The sequence below is a fragment of the Schistocerca americana genome, chromosome 2 (genome assembly GCF_021461395.2).
Source record: "Schistocerca americana isolate TAMUIC-IGC-003095 chromosome 2, iqSchAmer2.1, whole genome shotgun sequence".
NCBI lineage: Eukaryota > Metazoa > Arthropoda > Insecta > Orthoptera > Acrididae > Schistocerca > Schistocerca americana.
In genome coordinates this window covers 586,267,745-586,291,728 of record NC_060120.1, presented here as the reverse complement: position 1 = coordinate 586,291,728, position 23,984 = coordinate 586,267,745, and the positions used below count along the sequence as shown (strand labels likewise).

At 40.4% G+C, this 23,984-nt stretch overlaps 1 protein-coding gene across 1 annotated transcript in view; it reads left to right on the top strand.

The window, feature by feature from the left end:
• LOC124594789 (N-sulphoglucosamine sulphohydrolase) overlaps positions 1-23,984 on the top strand; it is a 111,547-nt gene that overhangs the window by 46,803 nt on the left and 40,760 nt on the right. The window contains exons 5-7 of the mRNA XM_047133204.1: positions 1,446-1,684; positions 15,595-15,714; positions 23,392-23,592. Of these exons, the coding sequence (XP_046989160.1) occupies positions 1,446-1,684; positions 15,595-15,714; positions 23,392-23,592 (560 nt within the window). The remainder of the gene's footprint in view (positions 1-1,445; positions 1,685-15,594; positions 15,715-23,391; positions 23,593-23,984) is intronic.

Here is a 23,984-nt window from a genome sequence, read left to right as displayed (position 1 = left end):
ATATCTGGTTGCTTATTAGTCAGGGCAATGTTTGCTGCCACTGTGAAGAAGTCATTGATATTGGTGGGCAACAATTTGAAAGATGCACAATTGCTGGCAGAACTATTTTCTGGGAACTCAATTTCATTTGGTTCACTATGTTTGTTTGTTTGATTTTTGATAATGTTTCAAATAGTTTTTGCCTTAATCTTTGCTTTTTTTAATTAATGCTAAGTATCCTCTACCAGGCATTTCCCAGAGGTCTGGAGACTATGTATCTAGATGTAGATATCCACATGTGCCCCTAATTATCCAAACACTCCCATGAAGCACATACAAAGAAAAACTCCTCCCTCCCCCCTACCCCCTTTTCCCATATTGCCAAATGTCATCCTGAATTGGATCAACTTAATCAACTTTAGCACATCCTGCAACTACCTTCCATCATTTCCAAAAACCTTTCCACCACTCCCAAAGATGTATTCCACCATTGACCCATCCTACAAAATACTGTTGCTGTTTGGATCATATTTCTGTGGAAGACCCAGGTGTTAGATTTGTCCCACGCACTCACCCAGTCACCTAGCACATCCTGTTCCAGCATCTACACAGGTGTACCCTACCCAATTGGAGAGTCATCTGATAGACCAACTCTACTGGTACTTATGCACATCCTTTTATGTGGGTGTGACCATAAACCAAATGTCCACCAAAATGAATGGTCACAGTCAAATTGTGGCCATGAGTAACATGGCTCTGAGCATACTTGCTCAACTCCAGTGTCTGCATCTCAACCTTTGCTATCTGGATCCCCCCACCCCCTGCCATCCCCAGATAACTTCTCTTATCACATATAGGGTAATATATCATTTGGTCCTTCAGTCCTCCTGCCTTCAATATGTGCAAGCTCCTGTCTTAAATCCACCTCCACACCTGGCTCATGCCTGCCACTTCTTTATTCTACAGTCACAGTGTAATTTCTGTGGTTTCTCTCTTCCTATGTCGTAACTCCCTACCTCCCCCTCCCCTTCCCTCCCTCACCCTGTCCACCACTTTCTTATAGTCATGTGGAAACTTTCCATGCCTATGCCAATAATAGGCTCACTGGTGGCACATTTCTGTCCGATTCCCTTGCTGCCCCTCCCTCCCAGCCTCTCCTCTGTGTACCTCATCCTTTCCTTCCCCCTGTTTCTTGCTCTTTTGCACACTAGCACAGTTTAGGTGTCCAGGACATTGTAGTTTTGTGTGTGCGTGCATGCGCGCTTGTGCTTGTTTGTTAGCTCTAAAGGAGTACAGTGTCTGAAAGCTCAGCAGTGATTTCCTTGTTTTTGCACCTGTTGCCCTCTCAACAATTCATCTATACAGTGAATGGTTAACTGTACACCTTTCATTGTTTGGTTTCCATGCAGGACTTTTTGTTAATAATTTTAATACCACGTTAAAATTTGTCAAATTTTTCCTTACAGGCCATTCTTTTTGTATGTGGCTTTCCATGATCCTCATCGTTGTGGTCATAGTACACCACAATATGGCGCATTTTGTGAAAAGTTTGGAAATTCTGAACCTGGCATGGGTACAATTCCTGACTGGTCACCAATATATTATCAACCAGATCAAGTTACAATTCCATATTTTGTACAGGATTCTATTGCTGCTCGTGAGGATATTGCAGCCCAGTACACAACTATTTCTCGCCTAGACCAAGGTACAGCTTTGTTACAGTTACAGTACTTTCTAATTAAGATAAGAATCATTTATTGTTGCAGAAACCAGAACAGCAATTGCATCACTTTGTATAACATTTGTTATTTCTTCTTCTCCTCTCTCTATCTGTAGTATGAAGTATGAGAGTAGAAATAGTCAGAGTAAACAGACTTAAAGTAAATTCCGCTCACAGATTAGGCCTTGGACCTGTTCCAACTGACTGACTGCAGCCTATAGGGCAATACGAGGAGCAATCTATGATCATGGGACACATGATCAGCATGTCAGCAAACCTTCCAGACATTATTGCCAGTAGATGAATCTTGATGATGCTGGTGCTGCTTCTTTATTGAAGCAGCTCTTCATCTGACCTCACAAGGGCTGAGTGGCCCTTTTATGAGACCTGACTACTTCAGGGAAAATTTGAGGAAGTACTGGGAATTGAAACTAGGTCCTTTTGCTTCAAAGGTGGCAACACTAACAATTAAATTAAGACCTTCAAATTATCATGACATGGCTGTATGATACACCATTTCAACCTGTATGATCAGATCAACACTATGGTTTGAGTACTTTATTGAGCTGTGAATGCAGAATGTCATGTCATAACTTTAAGGAACAATGCAGTTCCTTACTAATTGGGATACACTCAAAATGCTAGCAAATATATGTAAGTCATATTTTACTTATTTAGAAGCATATTTGTTATGAACATGTATATCAAGTGTAACATGTCATCAGAAACTGAAGCACAGGTAAAGAAATCTCTAACAGTGAACTAAAGGAGGATTGCAGAAAAGCTTATAAAAACAATGATGTCTCTAATAAGTGCATCGAGATACAGAGCTATGTTAAAATATGCGTGGCAAAGACATGCTTACTAAGTTGATATTCCTCTTGCATTATTTGATAATTTGATCACTGTGGGTTTTGATGTGCACAAACACTGAAAATGGTGTAGCATATGTACATGTTGCTCTTGTAAAATGTGCCATTCTTCTGTGTTTTAATCATAATGAATCAAAGAAGAAAGTATGGCAATCTTCTATTTTGGAAAATATGATTCTGTATGTAATGCATGTATTAACATAATTTTTTTTTCAAGCATATCTTTAGCTGAAACTTCCTGGCAGTTCAAAACTGTATGTCAGATTGGGACTCAAATCCATGACCTTTGCTTTTCATGAGAAAGGGATCTACCAAGTACACTTCCCAAGGAAGACTCATAACCCATTCTCATAGCTTTACTTCCACTAGTACCTCATCTCCTAGTTTTGAACTTGAAAGAAGTTCATCAGCATAACTTTCAGGACTAGCTGTCCTGGAAGTTTCACTCCATGTAGTCTCAAATCAGTGTACACACTGCTTCAGAGTGGAAATACGTTCTGGGAATGCTCCTCCATGCTGTGGCTAAGGCATGTCTCCACTGTTCCTTTCTTCCACGGGTGCTAGTACTAAAATTTACGCTGAAGGACTTCTGTGAAACGTGGAAGGCAGGAGATGGGGTATTGGCAGAAGTAAAGCTGTGAGCATGGATTGTGAGTCATGCTTGGGCAGCTCAGTTGGTAGAGCACTTTCCCATGATAAGCAAAGATCCAGGATTTGAGTCCTGGTCTGATGCACAGTTTTAATCTGCCAGGAAGTTTCGTATCAGCGCACATTCCTCTGCAGTGTGAAAATTCATTCTGGAAATCTTTAGTTTTAGCCACATAATACCTCATTTATATCTATTATGAATCTGCTGGTCATAATTGTCTGTTACAGTGAACTGTTCCTCAGCATGGTTTTTTATTCTTTAGACATCAAACATTAATTATACCCATTTTCAGATAAACAACCTTCAAGTGTGGTAGAAAAGCTATATCTTCAAAATTAAAAACTATTGTTATTCAGTTTTTGGCTCCTCATGCTTAGGTACTTTCCTTGTTAGAAGTGTCTTGCATTGTGTTATTTTGTTTGCATATTCTCATTTCCTGCTGTCTTAAGGAATTATCTTCTGTGCAATGCAGAATACGAAAAATAAGTAAGAAAATTGTATAAAGTAGGCAGCCACACATCTTTCACAGGCTGGTTTAAGAAGCCCAGAATTCTTTCAGTCACTCCTCAGTACATTTCTCCATATTGGTATTAGTTGCCATCAATGTTTGATAAAGTTTTTCAAAATGCTGTATATGTAAGAGTAATTGATCATTTTAGCTCACATAATTTTCTGTCAAACATACAGATTGATTTTAGAAGTGGTTTAACAACTGAAAATGCTATGTTTGATTGTGTTGATCACAAAATACTAGTACAGAAGTTCGACCTTTATTGAGTAATGTGAGTAGGACATAACAGGTTTGTCTCATACTTTATGAACAAGCAGTAAAAGACCATTGTCAACAGTAATGAGAATGGCTATGACATAGAGTGTGATGGGGGGGGGGGGGGGGGGGGGATGGTTAAGTGTAGGTGCTGCAGGAGTCAAATAGCACAGTTCAAGATATAAGTTCATGGCTTGTAGAAAATAAACTGATGTTAAATCACACTAAGACACAGTTTTTATATTTTTTAACACATAATTCAACTAAAACTGAAATGCTGATTATGAAGGATGGGTACGTAAGCTGTCATGAAATCTTGTTCAAAAATTGAATGCTGCTATATTTACCATTAGAACAGCATCTGCAATAAGTGACAGTCCAACACAAAAATTAGTTTACTTCACTTATTTTCATTTGCATATGACATATGGAATTATATTCTGGGGTAACTTTTTTGGTTCTGAACTGTGTACACTGTGTGGTGTAAGATTGTGAACCTCTTCTTGAAGCCTGTTCAGGAGTCTGGACATGGTGATATTGGTCTCAAAATACATATTTTCTTTAATGTCATTTGCTATTAACAAATTAGCAGCTTTTGCTCAGTTAATACTAGGCATAAATCCAATCTGCATTTGGGTTGTTCCTTTTGACCCACATGCAGCAAGGCAACCAGTATTCTGTGGTGTCCATTTTCAGTAAGCTGCCAAAAGAATTACAAAAATTTTGACAGTAATCAATGCACTTTCAAGTCTAAACTAAAGAATTTCCTCATGGCTCATACTCCTATCCTGTTTATGAGGTCCTGGAATATGTTTGCACATGATTCATGTAGAAAATCGAGGATGAAATGTAACAATATTATGAAAAGTACAGTTGCTACTCACCGTATATTGGAGATGCTGAGTTGCAGATAGACACAACAAAAAGATTGTTGGCAAGTGAGCTTTTGGCCAACAAAACCTTTGTCGAAAACAGGCAACATAGACACACACACACACACACACACACACACACACACACACACACACACACACACAACTTGCACACAAATGACTATAGTCTCTCTCCACCCTGTTTTCTTTCTACTCCCACCTTGGAGTACCACCGTCCACCACCTCTACAACAAATTCCAAACCTTCAACCTCCCCCATGTGCCCTCATAGCTGACAAATCCTGTCTCGCAGATCTGCTACATTTATTACACCCTCCAAAACTCCAACCACCATACTGAATCCAGAACCTAAATAGACCCAAAACACAGTAATGAACCTTTCTTCCAGAAGCCGTAGCCCCACAGAAATATCAGTCCTTTCCAAAGGCCTCACTTTTTGTCCCATTCCCAAATTCAATTATGCAGGACTTATTAAAGATATCTCCTTCTCCTGGTCCCTAAGGTGGAAACACTTTTTCACCACAAGCGCTACCAGTCAGGCTCAAACAAAGACAAATGTTGAACCCTGCCTGACTTAGTTCACTCCTCCTTCCAACAGTGATCCAACCCCTGCCCCCTGCCCCCAAATCACCCCTTGTTAACTTTCCAGAATTTCTTAGCCTCAAACTTTACCTCACCATTATTCCACAAATCCCTCAACATGCAGACTAACCTTACATCTGCAGAAAGAACTGCAGTCCACCATGTAAAAGCTGATCCTGACTGTATAATCCCACCTGTGGACAAAAGCTCCACCACAGTTGTTTTGAACCACAAACATTAGCTGCCAGAAGGACTCCGCCAGCTGTCAGATACATCCACCTACACACCTCACCCCAATGACCCCATTCCAGAAATCGAGCAGGATCTCCAATCACTCAAATCCTTAAGCCCATCCCAGAACCTCTCCCCAGAATCTATTTCTCTGCTCACCCCTATCACTCCTCACGCTCCTACCTTTTACATGCTTCCTAGAGTCCAGAAACCCAACCATTCAGGACTCCCCATTGTGGCTGGTTACTATGCCCCCACTGAGAGAATCTCTGTTCTTGTAGACCAACACCTTCAACCTATTACCCAGAACCTAACCTCCTACATAAAAGATACCAACCATTTCCTGCACCGATTCTCCACAGTTCCTGTCCCTTTACCACACCGTGCCCTCCTCATCACTATTGATGCCACCTCCCTTTAAACTAACATTGTAATACCCTTGCCCTTACCACAGCTGAACACTAACTTTCCCAATAACTGATGGATTCTAATCCAAAAACCTCCTTCCTAGTCAACATGACCAACTATATCCGCATCCATAATTACTTCTCCTTCAAAAGTATTACCTACAAATAAATCAAGGGTACAGTGATTGGTATCCACATGGCACTATCCTATTCCAACCTATTCATGGGGCATCTAGAGGAATCCTTCCTAAATACCCAGAATCCTAATACCCTCACATGGTTCATTCACTGATGACATCTTTGCGATCTGGATCAAGGATGAGGATACATTATCCCCATTCCTCCAGAACCTCAACAGCTTCTTCCCCAATTGCTTCACCTGGTCCTATTGGACCCAAAAAGCCACCTTCCTAGATGTTGACCCCAATCTAAAAGCTGGCTTCATCAGTACCTACTAACTATCAGCAATACCTCCACTTCGGTAGCTGCCACCTGTTCCATACCAAGAAGTCCCTTCCTTACAGCCTAGCCACCTGTGATTGTTGCATGTGCAATGATGAGCAGTCCCTCTTTAAGTATACTGAGGGTCTCACTGAAGCCATCATAGACCATAATTATCCTCCCAACCTTGTACAAAAACAAATCTCCCGTGCCTTATCTTTCCAGTCTCCCACCACCTCCCAAAGTATCACTGTCTGGCCACAGAGGAGCATTCCCCTTGCAACTCAGTACCATCCATGACTGGAGCAACTGAATTACTCGTACATTCTCCGCCAGGGTTTTGACTACCTCTTGTCATGTCCTGAAATGAGAAATGTCCTGCCCACTTCCTTCTCACCCCTCCCACAGTGTTATTCTGCCATTCACCGAACCATCACAATATACTTGTCCATTCCTACGCAACCCCTGCTTCCAACCCTCTACCTCATGGCTCATGCCCCTGTAACAGACCTAGATGCAAGACCTGTCCCATACATCCTCCTACCACCACCTACTCCAGACGGCAACAAACATCACCTATTCCATTAAAGGCAGGGCTACCTGTGAACCCAGTCATGTGATCCACAAGCTAAGCTGCAACCACTGTGCTGCATCTTATGTGGGCATGACAACCAACAAGCTGTCTGTCAACTTGAAGGCCACTGACAAACTGTGGCCAAGAAACAAGTCGACCACCCTGTTGCAGAGCATGCTCTCTGCCCAACATGACATTTTTCATTTCAGTGTCTGCTTCACACCCTGTGCCATATGGATCATTCCCACCAAAACCAGCTTTACTGTATTGTGCAGATGGGAACTTTCCCTGCAATATATCCTACATTCTCATAACCCTCCTGGCCTCAACCTTTGTTAGTCATTGTCCTCATCCATTCAGCCCCTTTCCTGTTCCCATTCCAGAATACACAGCCCTCATTCCACCATCACACCAACTCTTATTACTTGTCTCCTTTTCCGCTAACTCCCCCTCACCCCTGCCCTCTGTCTAACCTCCCGACTGCACACAGCTGCCTTACCATCTCTCCATCTCGTCCCTGTGTGCTCCCCAACAGCACTTCACTGTCCCCCACCCCTACCATACATCTCTCCCCCTCCCTACCCCAGCCTCCTCCTTACCCCCACCCAGTTGCCACTCCCATCATGCACTGGTGCTGCTGCTCGCAATGTGGCTTCAGTTGCCAGATACTGTAGTCATGTCAAGTAGAATTTGTTTGTTTGTGTGTGTGTGTGTGTGTGTGTGTGTGTGTGTGTGTTTTTGATGAAGGTATTGCTGGCCAAAACTTATTTGTGACAGTCTTTTTGTTGTGCCTATCTGTGACTCAGCATCTCCACTATATGGTGAGCGGCAAGTTTCCTTCCATAATATTGTTACATTCCATCATGGCTTTTCCATTGTTTGATTTCTGTTCAAGCTATAAATAGCCTTTTGATCCCTGTGTTTTATCCCTACTACTACCAGAATTTCAAAGGAAGTATTCCAGTCAACATTGTCAAAAGTTTTCTTTAATCTACAAATGATGTAATGCAAGTTTGCCTTTCCTTAACCTATCTTGGAAAAGAAGTCAGAAGTCATAGGGTCAGTATTGCCTCTTATGTTCTGACATATCTGTGGACTCCAGACTGATCTTCCCTGAGGTAAGGAACTAGCAGTTTTTCCAGTCTTCTGTAAAGAATTCATGAAAGTATTTTGCAACAATGATGTATCAAACTGTTAGGCCAGTAATATTCATACCTGTCAGCACCTGATTTCTTTGGAATTGGAATTATTATATTCCTCTGAGGGTATTTCACCTGTCTCATACGTCTTGCACACTAGATGGAAGAGTTTTGTTGTGGCTGGCTGTCTCAAGGCTAGCAGTAGTTCTGACAGAATGTCTTCTACTCCTGGGGCCTTCTTTCAGTGTAGGTCTTTCAGTGCTATGTCAAATTCTTCTTGCAGTATTGTATCTACCATCTCATCTTCATCTACATCTTCTTCCATTTCTATAATGTTGACATGAAGTACATCTTTCTTGGTTAGACCCTCTGTATACTCCTTCCACCTTTCCCTTCTTTGCATAGGACTGATTTTCCATTTGAGCTCTTGAGACTCATACAGCTGCTTCTCTTTTCTCCAAAGGTGCCTTTAATTTTACTCGCACACACGCACATATCCATCTGTATGTGTGGATGGATATGTGCGTGTGTGCGAGTGTATACCTGTCCTTTTTTCCCCCTAAGGTAAGTCTTTCCGCTCCCGGGATTGGAATGACTCCTTACCCTCTCCCTTAAAACGCACTTCCTTTCGTCTTCCCCTCTCCTTCCCTCTTTCCTGATGAGGCAACAGTTTGTTGCGAAAGCTTGAATTTTGTGTGTATGTTTGTGTTTGTTTGTGTGTCTATCGACCTGCCAGCGCTTTTGTTCGGTAAGTCACCTCATCTTTGTTTTTATATATAATTTTTCCCACGTGGAATGTTTCCTTCCATTATATTTGTAATGAGTTTGTTTTTTGTGAACCACTCAGAAAGTCTTTTCATAGATCTTTCTGCTGTGGACTGCAGAGTTTCTGGACTGGATCCAGTGAGTGTCATCAGCAAACAGGATAGTTTTTGTGGGACTCATATATTCCACTAAGTTGTCCACATTAATCAAGAAGAGTAGTGGACCTAAATTGAGCCCTGTGGTACACCATATTTTGTTGGTAATTCTCTAGAAAGAAAGGAGTTGTTTCTTGTTTTATTCATTTTGTTGAATTCATACTGAGGTGATACTTTCTGCCTGCGGTTTTTTAGGTATGAACACAACCAGCTATGTGCTACACCTCTTACTCCTTGTCTTTCTAATTTTTCGACCTGTGACAGGGCTGGAATAGGAAGTGCTGGATGGGTGGCTTTGACAGGTTTTGCACCTGGATCTTCCACAGGGATATGATCCTTGTGGCAAGGGGTTGGGATTGGGAGTGGCATAGGGATTAACTAGGATGTTGTGGAGGTTGGGTGAGTGACGAACACCACTTTAGGAGTGGTGAGAAGTATCTCAGGTAGGATGTCCCTCATTTCAGGGCATGATGATAGATAATCAAAGCCCTGGTGAAGGATGGTGTTCAGTTGTTCCAGTCCAGGATGGTGCTGGGTGATGAATGGGACACTCCTTTGTAGCTGGTTCTTGGTATGGTGGGAGAATTGGGGATGTGAGGGGAAATGATACTGGAGATCTTTTTGTGGGATGGGTCTGTGGGATAGTGCCTGTCTGTGAAGGCCTTGGTGAAGCCCTCAGCCAAGGGAATTTTTGTCACTGCAGATATGCTGTCCCCTTGTGGCTAGTCAGTATGGGAGGAATATTTAGGTGTGAAAGGGATGATGGCTGTCAAAATTGGGGTACTGTTGGTGGTTGGTGAGTTTAATGTGGACAGAGGTGCGGATGGAGCCATCAGAGAGGAGGAGGTTAACGTCTAGGAATGTGGCAGGCTGGGTTGTGGAGCACCACATGAAGTGAATGGGAGAGAAGGTGTTCAGGTTGTGAAGGAACAAAGATAGGGTTTCTTTACCCTGAGTCCACACCATGAAGATATCATCAATGAACCTGTGTCAGACAAGGGGTTTGGTGTTTTGGGAGGCTAGGAAGGTCTCCTCTAGACAGAACAAAAAAAGGTTGGCATTGGAGGGTGCCATGTGGGTGCCCATGGCTGTGCTGCAGACTGGTTTATATACCTCCCCTTCAAAGAAGAAGTAGTTGTAGGTTAGGGTAAAGTTAGTAAGTTGTATGAGGAATGAGGTAGTGGATCTGGAGTCTGAAAGGCATTAGGAAGGGTAGTGTTTAATAGTGCTAAGACCATGTGCATGAGGGATGTTGGTGTGTAGGGAGGTGAAGTCAACAGTGATGAGTGGGGATCCAGGAGGTATAGAGGTGGGGATGGTGGAGAGAGTGGTTGGTGTCTTTGATGTGGGAGGCTAGATTATAGGCAATTGGTTGGAGGTGTTGGTCAATGAGGGCTGAAATTCTTTCAGTGGGGACACAATAACCAGGGACAATGGGGCATCCAGGATTGTTGGGTTTGTGGATTTTCCGGAGCATGTAAAAGATGTGTGTGTGGGGTGTCATAGGGGTTAGGAAGGAAATGGATTTAGGGGAGATCTTCTGGGAAGGGCCTAAGGCTTTGAGCAAGGACTAAAGTTGTGTTGGACTTCTGGGATGGGATCTCTGTGGCAGAATTTACAGGTGGTGGAGTCAGATAATTGATGGAGGCCTTCTGCCAGGTAGTCACTGTGATTCGTAACAACAGTGGTGGAACCTTTGTCTGCAGGTAGGATGATTAGGTCAGGATTTGTTTTAGGTTGTGTATGGCTGTTATTTCCTCTATTGAAAAGTTGGTGTTCTGAGGAATGGACTTGGGGGGAAGGACAGCAAGGCTAAGTTGGAGGTAAGGAATTCTTGGAAGGTGACCAGCAAGTGCTTTTTTTTTTTTTTTTTTTTTAAAAAAAAAAAAAATCAAGTCATACATTTCTTCAATCTGTTCAGCATCATCTGCAGAGCAGGTTGGCATATAAACTTGTACTACTGTGGTGGGTGTGGGCTTTGTATCTATCTTGGCTACAAAAATGCTGTTCATAGTAGCTTACCTGAATCCCTATTTTCTTATTCATTGTTAAACCTAGTCCTGCTTTACTCCTATTTGATTTTGTGCTTATAGCCCTGCATTCAACTGACCAGAAGTCCTGTTTTGCCTGGTATTGAACTCACTGATTCCCACTATATTTAACTTTAGCTCATCCATTTTCCAATCAAATTTTCTAACCTACCTGCACGATTAAGAGATCTAAAATTCCATGCTCCTACCCATAGAATGCCAGTTTTGTTTCTCCTGATGATGACATCCTCCTGAGCAGTCCCCGTATGGAGATCTGAATGGGGGACTACTTTACCTCCGTAATATTTTACCCAAGGTGGTACCATTATCATTTAACCATACAGTAGAGCTGAGCTGCATGCCCTCACGGAAAATTAAAGCTGTAGCTTCCCCTTGCTTTCAGTTGTTCACTGTATCAATACAGGAAGGCCATTCTGGTTAATGTCACAAGGCCAGCTCAGTCAATCATCCAGACTGTCGCCCCTTCAACTACTGAAAAGGATGCAGCCTCCCTTCAGGAACCATATGTTTGCCTAACCGCTCAACAGATACCCCTCCATTGTGGTTGCACCTACAGTACAGCTATGTGTATCACTGAGGCATGTAAGCCTACCCACCAATAGCAAGGTCCATGGCTCATGGGAGGGGGTGGGGGGAGGGGGGAGGGAGGAATTGTAAATTCTTGTTGACTATTGGACAGGTAGGAATATTCAGAGCGAACTGTTGTATACTTCCATTATATGTAGATAATTATTCTTCTTGGGCAAGCATTCAAGTGATTATGTGTGCGGTCTGCTAGCAGTTGGAAATAGATTAGATATGTAATATAATTATGAAAGCAGCATATTTTATCAATGTAGTGGATTTCTTGGTAGTTTTGCCATGTTAAATTTAGTCCATGGAAGGATGGAGGATGGGATAAGATCTGAAATACTTTGCCAATGGGCTCTGATGATAATCAGTGGGGTGTTCCTTTAGCTTGGTGAGAACTGTTTAGTGGCTGAAACCAAAGGCACACAATTCTCTGTTGTGTTTCAGTTGCCTCTAGGCATCACAGGAGAAGCATCATGTTATGGCTGTGACTTCTATATGGTCTGACAGTGTGGCTCATTAATTACCATCAGTAAATTATCTCAGCTCTACTCTTCTCAGCTCTCAGTCATGGAGTTAATTTTAAAGGGCTCTTTGTCATGTGATAATAGGAAAGAAATATCAGAAATATTAGAGCTGATATACTGATATGATATGGCATAAGTCATCTGTAGCCAAAACTTTCCTTTAATTTATGAGATGAGATGCAGCCACAAGCCAGGCAGAAGTGCATATATGTCAGCATCTTATACAGATAGGTAGTCTGTAGGCAGAATTACTGCAGATCAAGAAAGATAAATTACTAAATAAGCTCACATTTTTAAAGAAATTTTGAGGAATACATTGTTTTAAAATTTCTGCAATTGTCATTACACATCAGTTCTCACAGAGAGAAACTACTAAATGAACAAAGCTTTCCTGTGTGAGAAAACACAGAACATACCTAGTAAGTCTGACATTGCGGAACTTATTTGTGGCCAAAAAGCTGGATGTGATAAATGGAAGAAAGTTATGTTTAAGACACTAGATCCAACATGAGCCTCTTCAGTCAATAAAATAATAAATTCCATTATCTTCATCGGGAGATTGAAAGAAACAACTTTAAGCTGGACACTAGTGGAAAGTGGTCTATCACCCTGGGTAATGATTCTAGATGTTTTGCCACAAGGAGTTCAATTAACCTATCCCACCCTGAGGAAGAAACTAATAGTTCTGAAAACTAGAATTTTTTGTTAGGATATACTTTATTATTATTATTATTATTATTATTATTATTATTACTATTCAGTTTATTACTAGCCAGCCATTTTGTCTCCATGGTTTATAATTTTCACAGGTGAATTTCGTTTTGATACAATGAAGAACAAGACACAACCAGAATGAGAAGAAGTTGACCAGTTTACAATATTGTGAAACCAAACTCAAACTTTAGTAAGATGAAAGCATCTGGTTTTAAGTATGAAGTTTAGCAAAATGTAGTGTGATACTTGAATTCGACCCTCTCAATTCTACTTTGAATGCTGTAATATTTTTTAAGCAATTTTAATTAATGCATGAAGAATTGTATTTATGAGTTACATGAACACCTTTTGTACCCCTCTAGAAGTAATTCATTCTCCTATCATGGGGAACATCCCACAGTTTGAGAAGCTCTGTGGTATAATTTTAAAATTATGAGATAGAATTGCTGACCAGTGCTCATCTTCAAGAGAAAAAAACTATTAATTCCTGAATCAGGGATGGACAGGTCACTCATACCCCAGGATGAGATGGTCCCAGTTGTTGTGAGGATAAGGCTGGTTGGCTGGTTTTTGGGGAAGGAGACCAGACAGCGAGGTCATCAGTCTCATCGGATTAGGGAAGGATGGGGAAGGAAGTCGGCCGTGCCCTTTGAAAGGAACCATCCCGGCATTTGCCTGGAGCGATTTAGGGAAATCACGGAAAACCTAAATCAGGATGGCCGGATGCGGGTGTGAGGATAAGGGAAGACAAAGATAAAGCAGTAGGTTTTAGAGAGATTAGGATATCAATGATATTACATCAATAAGCACTGTGCCAGCTTTAGTTCAGAATCGAGATGAAATGAAGTGATTGTATAACAATATTTGCTGGGAGACCATGTCTGGGGCAAGACAGTGATGCAAATGAGATGAAATGAGTAGGACAACACAAATACCTAGTCCCCAAACAAAGAACATCTTCAGTCCATCTAGGAATTAAACCCGGGACCCTGTGAATTAGAGGCAACAGTGGTAATGACTAAACCATGAGCTGTGAACAATCAGAGATGATGAGGACAGAGTAAGAAGTAAAGATGGATTAAGAGGAAGAGAAAGGAAATGAATAGTGCAATTAAAAGCTAAGAAGGAGCTAGGAAATAACCAATTTGGGAAGGGAGGGGGGGGGGGGGTGAGGAGACTTAAAATTGACAAATTAAAAATTAATAAAGAAAATTATTAAATAATGCATAATAAATAAAAAATAATAATAATGAAAAAAGTAATAATAATCACAAAAGATGTGAGCATGTTAAAGTTAGGGATTAGGTGACTCCAAGTTGGACAGTTCTTCTATGCCTATTCATGCACTCAGCCATTTTGGTGGTGTTCACTTCTATACAAAATGCTGTTCAATAGGCACATGCTAGTTGATAAACAACAAACATGGTTTTGCAAGTTGCTTTGCTTTTGATACTGCAAGATTAATGAAAGGTTCTGCAGTATGTACATGGTTGTGGATGGATGCATGGGGGAGATTTTGCAGTGAGAACAATAACAAGGGTACAAAACTCAGGCTAAATGTAATGATCTGAGAATGTTGAGACAGGCACAAGGAGTTTGAGGGAGCTTGTGTACTTGTGTAACAGAGACTTACTTTCAAAAGGAAAGTATGACAAGCAACTGAAGAAGTAAGTTAACTGGAAACGTGAACCATTGTAACAGTTACTCTTTTCTCTCCTCATCTACCAAAAGTAGTCACCCTATAGGCTGCCAGTACAGCTTTTGAGATTTCCACATTAAATACCACCAAAGGTGCAAACCCCACTGTGCCAATTTAACAGCTGCTGGGCATCATAGTAACAACATCAAGTCATGATGGCAACTTTCCCCTAATTTGACATTGTCACCTAACAATCTTCAAATAAGAATTTCCTTCAGTAAAAATGTGTTTCCATCCTTCTCACTCCTCATACTGTGTAACATCCTTGCGATTTAATAACATGGGTAGGGAGAGACATCGTACTGAAGCTGAAATGATTTAGTAATGTGTGCAACATGTGGTTCAGTTTATGTGATGTGTGACAAACTTGGAAGAATTTTAATGAAATCAGCAACTGATTGTTTCTGTTATTATAATTTGAAAGTATGAGTGTATCTGTTACATAAAATATGTTTATTTTACTTTTAGTTTACTTTAATTATATTCTGCTTCATAATAGCTGACTTGATTAATAAAGATACTTACTACATAATAATGCCTTTTGAGTAGTGAATTTCATTAAAAATATGTAGAATTAATTTATTGCAACATAAATTCTTATTGAGGATATGTATTGGGGATAATTAAAGCTCAAACTTTACATTCAAAATTTACAAGTGCTATATTAATTAGTGTTTAGCTAACCCTAAGGAATTTGTAAGCTAATGTATATCATCTTATACTGTGTGACTCTGGAAACAAAGAGTAGTATGATATCATATTTTTTAATCAATAACATTCACATATTTATATATGAAAATGCAGCTTTTTTGCAGAAAAAGCTGTTGTAGTTACTAAAATATGTGGAAAATTTCTGCATAGGTGTTGGTCTAGTATTGAAAGAACTCAAAGATGCAGGTTTTGAAGACAATACACTTGTTATATATTCTTCTGATAATGGAATTCCATTTCCAAGTGGACGCACAAATCTGTATGATCCTGGTAAGTTGGAAATTTAGTATTTATATATATTCAAAAGCTCTGTTACTGTTAGTGCAAATTTTTTACAATAAGTGGAGCAAGATATAAAAAATAATAAAAAGAAATAAAAAACAAGAATGGAAGCATAATGAAGGGGAAGATGATGATGATGATGATGGTGATGTTGTTTGGTTTGTGGGGCACTCAGCTGCAGGGTCCAAATTTTTACACAGCCCAACTTTTTGTACACAGTCCAATCTAGCCACTGTCATGAATGATGATGATGATGATGATGATGATGAAATGATGAGGACATCACAAACACCCAGTCCACGGCCAGAGAAAATCCCCAACCTGGTGGGGAATTCAACCCGGGACCCCATGATCCATGAAGGGGAAGAGAAAATGAAGTAAAACCTCATGAATTGAGAGAGTGTGTGATGTTATTTCAGTGTTTACTGTATCAAGTCAAATTTAGATAGAACTTTGCAGAGGGAGCCACTTATCCATATGATGTTACACCCCTTGGGGCATGGATGCATGCACTGATTTGTTTGCTATTGGTGTCATAAAGCCATAGTATCCTTTCCTGAGATAAGCTGGCCCACAACTTTTGTAATTATAGTCAAGTTGCTATACGAAGTGCTGTTGCTAGCTTTCAGCTGCATACTGTTACTGGCTGCAGCTGAAAACAATAGTAATCTCTATTGCTGTGACAACACTGAAACATTGGCACAGAAATGTTTACAGAAATGTGTTACGTGATTGGTTGAGGTAGGAACATGAAGCTAGTGCACCAAGTCCACTACATCTTAGTTAGTTAGTGTCATGTTCTGTGGATCATTTGTACAATTAATAGTAATGGTGCGGAAAAAGTCATTTTACATTCACATTGCACTTTCATATCCAAATATGGGTACATGCTGATCTTAAACAGATACGTACAAGATTTCATGGATGAGAACCATGTATTATTCTTACAGTACATTTCTGAGCAATGAACACTCTCTTGAAGTTGAGTTACTCCAGAACATTATTCCACAAAATTTTATTGAGTGAGAATACACAAAATATGTCAACTTACTGATTTGTCTCTCCCCAAGATTTACAATGGTTCGAAGTACAAATGTGGCTCAACTAAGTTGTTTTAGGAGTTCCAAAATGTGTTTTTTTCCAGTTTAAGTTCTCATCAATATGTACACTAGAAATGACATTTCCGTCCTAGATGTTATTTCTTCACCAAGTGTTACACTTAACATTAGTGTAGTACTACTAGATGTGCAGAAATGAATACATTGTGCCTTTTTGAAATTGAGAATGAGACAATTCACAGAAAATCATTATCATTCAGTATTCACAGAAAACCATTCACTAATGCTTTTAAGGACATTATTTACCATTTCTTCTGTTGCTGTGTGTATGTTTAGACAGATTGCAGTACTAGTGTTATACACAAAAACAACTAATTCTGCTTGTTGTGTATTAGACAGAAGGTCTTTTACATGTATAAGAAACAATAGTTGACCTAAGATTGAGTCTTGTGGAACCCCAGAATGATTTCTCCCCAGTTGGAAACTTACATTGGTTGAATTATTAAGTATAACTTTCTGTATTGTTTTAATGATGAAATCTCCTTGGGTGATCAACCAAGTGAAGGAGCCATCATCATCATCATCTTTACCTGAAGATGATGAGTACGATACTCATTGAGATATTGCAACAAGACAATGCCACCATTCAGCTGATCACCTGGGAAGATAACACTGTAATTTGGCAATGAAGCCTACACTCACATATGCATTGATGTAGTTAGATGTGCAATTATTATTTGGTTTTCTATACAATAAATTCCATACAGCCTCAGTTTATCCAGGACAATATTGTGATCAACACAGTCAAATGAGTTAGAAAGGTCACGGAAAATACCAACTGGTGCTATTTTGCCACTTAGTGCTTGTAAAATGTAGCAACTGAATGTGCAAATGGCATCCTTGGTTGAGCAACTCTTCTGAAATCCAAACCGTGGTTTACTGAGGATATTATTCTTGCTCAGGTGGGATATTATTCTAGAATACATGAACTTCTCAAAATCTCCTATCAGATTTTTCCAAATCAGATTTATAAGAGTGATTTAACAATGGCGTATTTCAATATCTGTGGAAAAATGACCTGAGTTAGTAATGCATTACATATTTCAGAAAATTCAATGCTTATTATATGGGAACAAGTCTTTAGCATTCTGTTGGAAATCCCATTGAATTCAGACTTTCTTTTATTTTTGAGAGAATATATAATTTTCTTCATTTCAGTAGGAGAAGTAGGTGAGACATCCATATGATTGAACTGCATGTAAGTTTCCTGTTGAACATACATCTGTGAGGGATCGTCTTACACTGACTTGACTTTAGTCTTTGATAGTCTGGATGTGAAGTTGTCTGAACTGAGGTCTCAGTTGATGTCTGAGATGGTCCCACCCATGTTCTGTCAGGGACAGATCTGAGGATAGTGTGGGCCACAGCAATAACTCAGCATTACACAGTCAGTTCATAGAGGACCTGCCATGTGTGGATGAGCATTTTCCTGTTGAAAAACATCACAACAATGCTGCTGCAAGAGAGGTAACACATGAGTACCAGGATGTATGTTACATATCATTGTGCTTTCAGAATCCTATCAGTCACTTCCAACCCTGACCTGAAGTCATATACAATGGCTCCTGACAACATAATGTCAGGAGTAACACTGCTGTGCAACTCCAAAACTTCAGATGAATCAGCCCGCTCCCCGGTCACTGCCATACTAGCCGGTGATGTTCTTCCAGGATACATAGAACTGCAATTCATTGCTGAACACAGTGCAGTGCTGTTCATCAGCAGTCTATGCTTCCCTGTCACAGCACCACTCCAAACAGTCATTTGTGCTGTGATGATAACAGCAGCCTAATCATGGGACAATAATGTCCTAGTCCGGATGCTGCTAGTCTCTGACAAATGATGCGCGATGGCACATTATGTTGCAGGGAGTCTATTGTAGCCCCAAGTGGTCACTTGTGCAACAAATAACCATACAGGTGTGGACCATGGATTGCCAAATCCTCTAACTGCAGGCAATGCTACCACAGAGATGGTACACAGACAGCTCCATAACAATATGAACAGCCCGGATTGTTTTCAGCCAATCTTCTTGCTATCACCACAGCATTGAATGGGCCCAGCTGTGCCATTGGCAGTGTGCATATCACAGTGTACAGAGATGGGATTGTGGGCATCTCTTCCCATCCATGAGATGACATGCCTGCTGTATGCAGGCCTGTATTCTTCCGTAGGTTGGTATTTAGGACACCACCCAGCCACTCCTCAGCAATGTGCTTAGTGTGTGCTCACCATGTCTATCACTGAGATGGTTGAGGATCAATCATTGTCATGTCCAAGTTACCAGACCATCATCAAGTGCCTGCTCCATGCCACATTGCAGGACTTCACCTCTGGCCCATCCTCCAGCTCGCCATTGACCACACAGGGCTCTCACCTTGCTGTATGTCATCTATGATTGTCCTGGCCTCTCACCTAACTGGATGTCATCTGTGATTGTCCAAACCTGTTGTCTCTTTGGCTGTCACCATCATGTCCAGGACTCCTGCTTTACTGGGCACAATCTTCGACAGTCCATGGCTGTCATCTCGCTGGACACATATGCGACTGTCTCGGACTGCCATCTCACTGGACACTGTTTCCAACCATCCAGGACCACTATCTTCCTAGACAGCATCTCTGGCCATCCAGGACTGCCGTCTTGCTAGATACTGACTCAGACCATTCAGGGCTACTGTCTTGCTAGATGCCGTCTCCAACCATCCAGAACTGCCATCTTGCTAGACACCATCTTTGACCATCTAGGACTGCAATCTCACTGGATGTCATCTCTGACCACCCAGGACTGACATCTCACTGGATGCCAACTCCAGCCATCTAGCACTGCAGTCATGGCTTCACAGCAGGCTTTGCCATCTCTTCTTATGGGGGAGGTCACATGTGCTACAACCAACCATACAGGCATGGGCTGTGGGTTGCCAAATTCTCAACCTGCAGGCAACACTACCATGGGAGAATGTATACAGACAGCCTGATAACAATATAAAGAGCTTGGACTGATTTTTATCAATCTTCCTGCTTTTATCACAGCATTGGGCGGTGCCCAGGTGGGCTGCTGGTACTGTGCATGTTGTTGTACACAGTGCTGCAATCACAACCATGTCTTTCCATCTGTGAGATTACATGCTTGTTGTATTCTTTCAACAGGCAGGTATTTAGGACAACTGGCTGATAACTGGTAGTGTGTTCGGTGTGTGCTAACAGTGTATCTTGCCTGGGTGGTGGAGGACCAGACACCACCATATCTGAGTCATCAGGCCATCATTGAGTGCCTCTTCTGTGCTGCCTTGCTGGACTTCACCTCCGGCCTGTCTTCAAGATCACAGATCATCCAGGGCTCTCACTTGATGGATGTGATCTACGATCATCCAGGTCTCTCATCTGACTGGATGTCATTTATGATTGTCCAGGGCTCTCACCTTGATGGACTTCAGCACTGCTGATCATCCAGGGCTCATGACTTGGTGGACATCATCTTTGGCTGTCCAGGGCCACTATTTTGCTGGATGCATCTTCATCCATCCAGGACTGTCATCCTCCTCAATGCATCTCCCACCGTCTATGACCACCATCTCACTGTATACATCTCCAACTGTCCTGGATTGCCATCTTGCTGTACACCATCTCACTGGATGCTGACTCTGACAGCCCAGGACTGTTGTCTCACTGGATGCTGTCTCCAACTGTGCAGGAATGCCATCTCACTGGACACCATCTTGGACCTTGACTGCTGCTCGCCCTCAAGCTCCTACCACTGTTGGCTGACCAAGGGCCCACATACTACAGCTGTGTTATTGTATTTTGTTTCAGTAGCCTCAGTAAAAGCACAGCTATTCTCTGCTAACTGTGCATCTCATTTGCAGCACATTGCTCCTCCCTTCATAAAAACAAAAGAGTCTGTTACTGTTCTCAAATGGCAGGCACAGATGTGAAGTGGTTACAATGTGCTTCATCCACATAGAGCAGTTCTCCTTTATAGTGGTCAGATGCGGTTGACTGGAACCTTGATATGAAGTGCGCCTGCCTTCACATTCCCATACAGCCCAACATCAGGATGTTGTCTTATCCAAATCCCCACAAATCTGGATATTTCATGATTCAACCAGCAGGCCAAATGGAAACCCACAGTGAGGTCCCTTACAAACTCTGTCAGGTGTTGGTAATTCTGTCTCATATGAGTATGCAGCATATCCCAGTTTTCCACAGTGATCACTAAACATCTCCTACTGTTCGTATTCCTTACACCCCCACCAGACCCAGTAACAACTAAACACAAACAACATTAATAAACTCTGATGGCCATTCTATCTGTAAAAAATAATTGGAGCTCCAATCATTTGCATATCCACCAATGGTATGTATGTGTATGAAGTTACATTAATATTTGATTACTTTTTTGCCAGGCACTGTATAATGTAGTTTCATATCCTTACTGCCCCACATACATAAGAATGCAACAGAATTTGGTCTATCACAGTTGCATTCCTAAGCGTATGATGATGATTTTTTTTCATGACCATAGATTTACCACCTGTGATCAGCATATTTGATTGGTTGAGGCCTGTCATATTGGGGATAGTCTTCTCCATGTGAACTGCAGGAATAGCAGGAAGATGGTTGCCATTGTGAAGTAATATAGCTTTAAACTAAGCTTGGAGGAGTCTTTAGATAACCTCCAATTAGTTGAATCGTGATTCAGATTCAAATATTTCATCAAGCCATTAATGTCACAGCAAACAGCAAGATTGTTTTTCTTCTGAAAAATGGGAATCAGGTCCCTGTGAACATGTCAATATTGTGACCCTGACATCAAGTTGGAAAATATTCCATTGTTGTAGTCTTGACCCTAGAAGTTCTGCATTCTCCTTCAACAAATCAAGGTCTCAAAAGAAAGCACTTAATTCCACTTGACTCAGTCTTTTCAATTTACCATATTTTTTTTATCAAAATAAGATTCATGGGATGTGGAAGTCTTGTTGGATTCGTCGTATTCCACACTATCTTCATTTTCTACATAAGGCCCATAATTTTTTGGTGGGAAAGGAACCAATAAACTAGCTGAATGTGGAATAGATTGAATAGTGGATGGAAGATTAGGGTATTGAACTGTTTCTAGTTTCTTCATTGACAACCCTGCATTTACAGGTGTAGTCAAGCAGAAACTGCAATTATCTCTATGGTTTTTAGAACACTGCCAAGCCATAGGCACTGCAAAAGCCATAGATCATTTTTTTTAATTATTTTTCAGCTATTCTCATAGTTTAACTGAACAAGAGTTGCAACATATATGTGGAACCATGATTTATCTTCGTCCCATGCCTTAAGATCAAAATAATGCTGATAGGCAATCTCTACAACAGGTGTCAGATTGCATTTAAGATGTTATTTTACCACAAATGCAACCAAACTTAGTCACTGAATTGGCACATTTTCATAGCATTTTAATTTAACAAATTCTACACTTGAAAGGTGCCAGAAAACCGAAATTGCAATGTCAAAAATATGAAATTCCCAGACACAACAACATTACTAACGTTTATACCCTACAAACATCTGGAGAACATTGTGTTTTGTCATTTAATGGGTGTGAGAACTTTCAAAAATTTATGCAAACTAAAAATGTAAATCTGGAAAAAAATGGCATGTCATTGTATCTACGAAGCAAGAGCTAATCAGTCATTTTATGGTAATGTCTGAATGCAGCAAATGGAAATAAATAAGAATAAGCTATTTTTTAGACTGAAATATTTTCATTCTTGATCAGTGTTATTTGTAAAAAGTGAGACGTAATATATAGCAGGTTACATTAATTTTCATGTACAAAATCACATTGTTTATGGTTTTACATTTTATTTTTTATATTTTATTATTTGTGTTAAATTTTCTGTAACGAATAGCCATTGGAACCAACAGTGAGATATTTTGTAAAGAAGACAAAATACCTTTTATGTATTATGCATGGTGACAGGCACAAGAATCTGTACGGTTATGAGTGTTTTTCATTTGTAAAGTGTAAGTGCCAGGTATTTGAGAGCTGCAGTATTTATGAAACATAAATACTGATAGTTGCACTTCTGTATTGTACTTCTATAGTTAGAAAACCTATTTATTACCAACAACATTATGAAAAAGAAAGTTGCCACTCACCATAAAGCGGAGATGCTGAGTCACAATTTCGCACACATGACTGCAGTCTCAGGCAAATGGCCGAAAGCTTTAATTGTGAGAGTCTTTTGTTGTGCCTATATGCAACTCAGCATCTCCGCTATATGGTGAGCAGCAACTTTCCTTTTCATAATATTGTTACATTCCATCCTGGATTTTCCACTGTTTGACTATTTATAACTAAGTGTTACAGGCCATATAGTAATCGATATGGGCAGTGCTTGATTTGTGGTGGTAGGTGCCAGTATGCTGCACCAGTATCTCTGAAGAAAAAAAAGTGTTAAAATAATGTTTTAAGATGTCTAACCCTCTTTTTTACAAATCAAACACTAGGTATGGGTCATTAACAAGTTTAATATACTATATTACTTTATTTCCACAGGTATGGCAGAACCACTGCTGATCAGATCTCCAAATCCTGGAGACAGAAAAAATGAAGTTACATATAAAATGTCAAGTCTGTTGGATATAACTCCAACAATTCTTGACTGGTTTGGAGTTAGCCATTGTGATGAGAATAATAATTATATTTCTTGCCATTCACAGTTCACTGGGCAATCACTGCTGCCCCTTCTCCATGCAGGTTAGTTTTTATCTGTTAAACTAAGCAAAGTCTGTAACTTATGGTAATCATAAATGGATAAAAGATAGATGTATGTACCACAACCAATCACAATGTTTAAGATTATTGATCTTATGACATTAATTAATTAACAACATGTTTTGAGCCACTTGGGCTCATCATCAGGCATCAAGGCAAACAAATAATTTAAATATTATTTATGATACAAATATTATCAGCTAGATTATTACTGATTTCTTGAGCTGCCAGTCTTAAATAAGTCTAGAGCATATGCTAGTGACTTATTGCATTCATGTTCCTTGGCTGATGTGGTGGTTGAGCATCTGTCCTAATTTCTGTAGCATTTATTGCACTGATTTTGGTCTTCTTTCATATTATTCAATGTTTTTAAA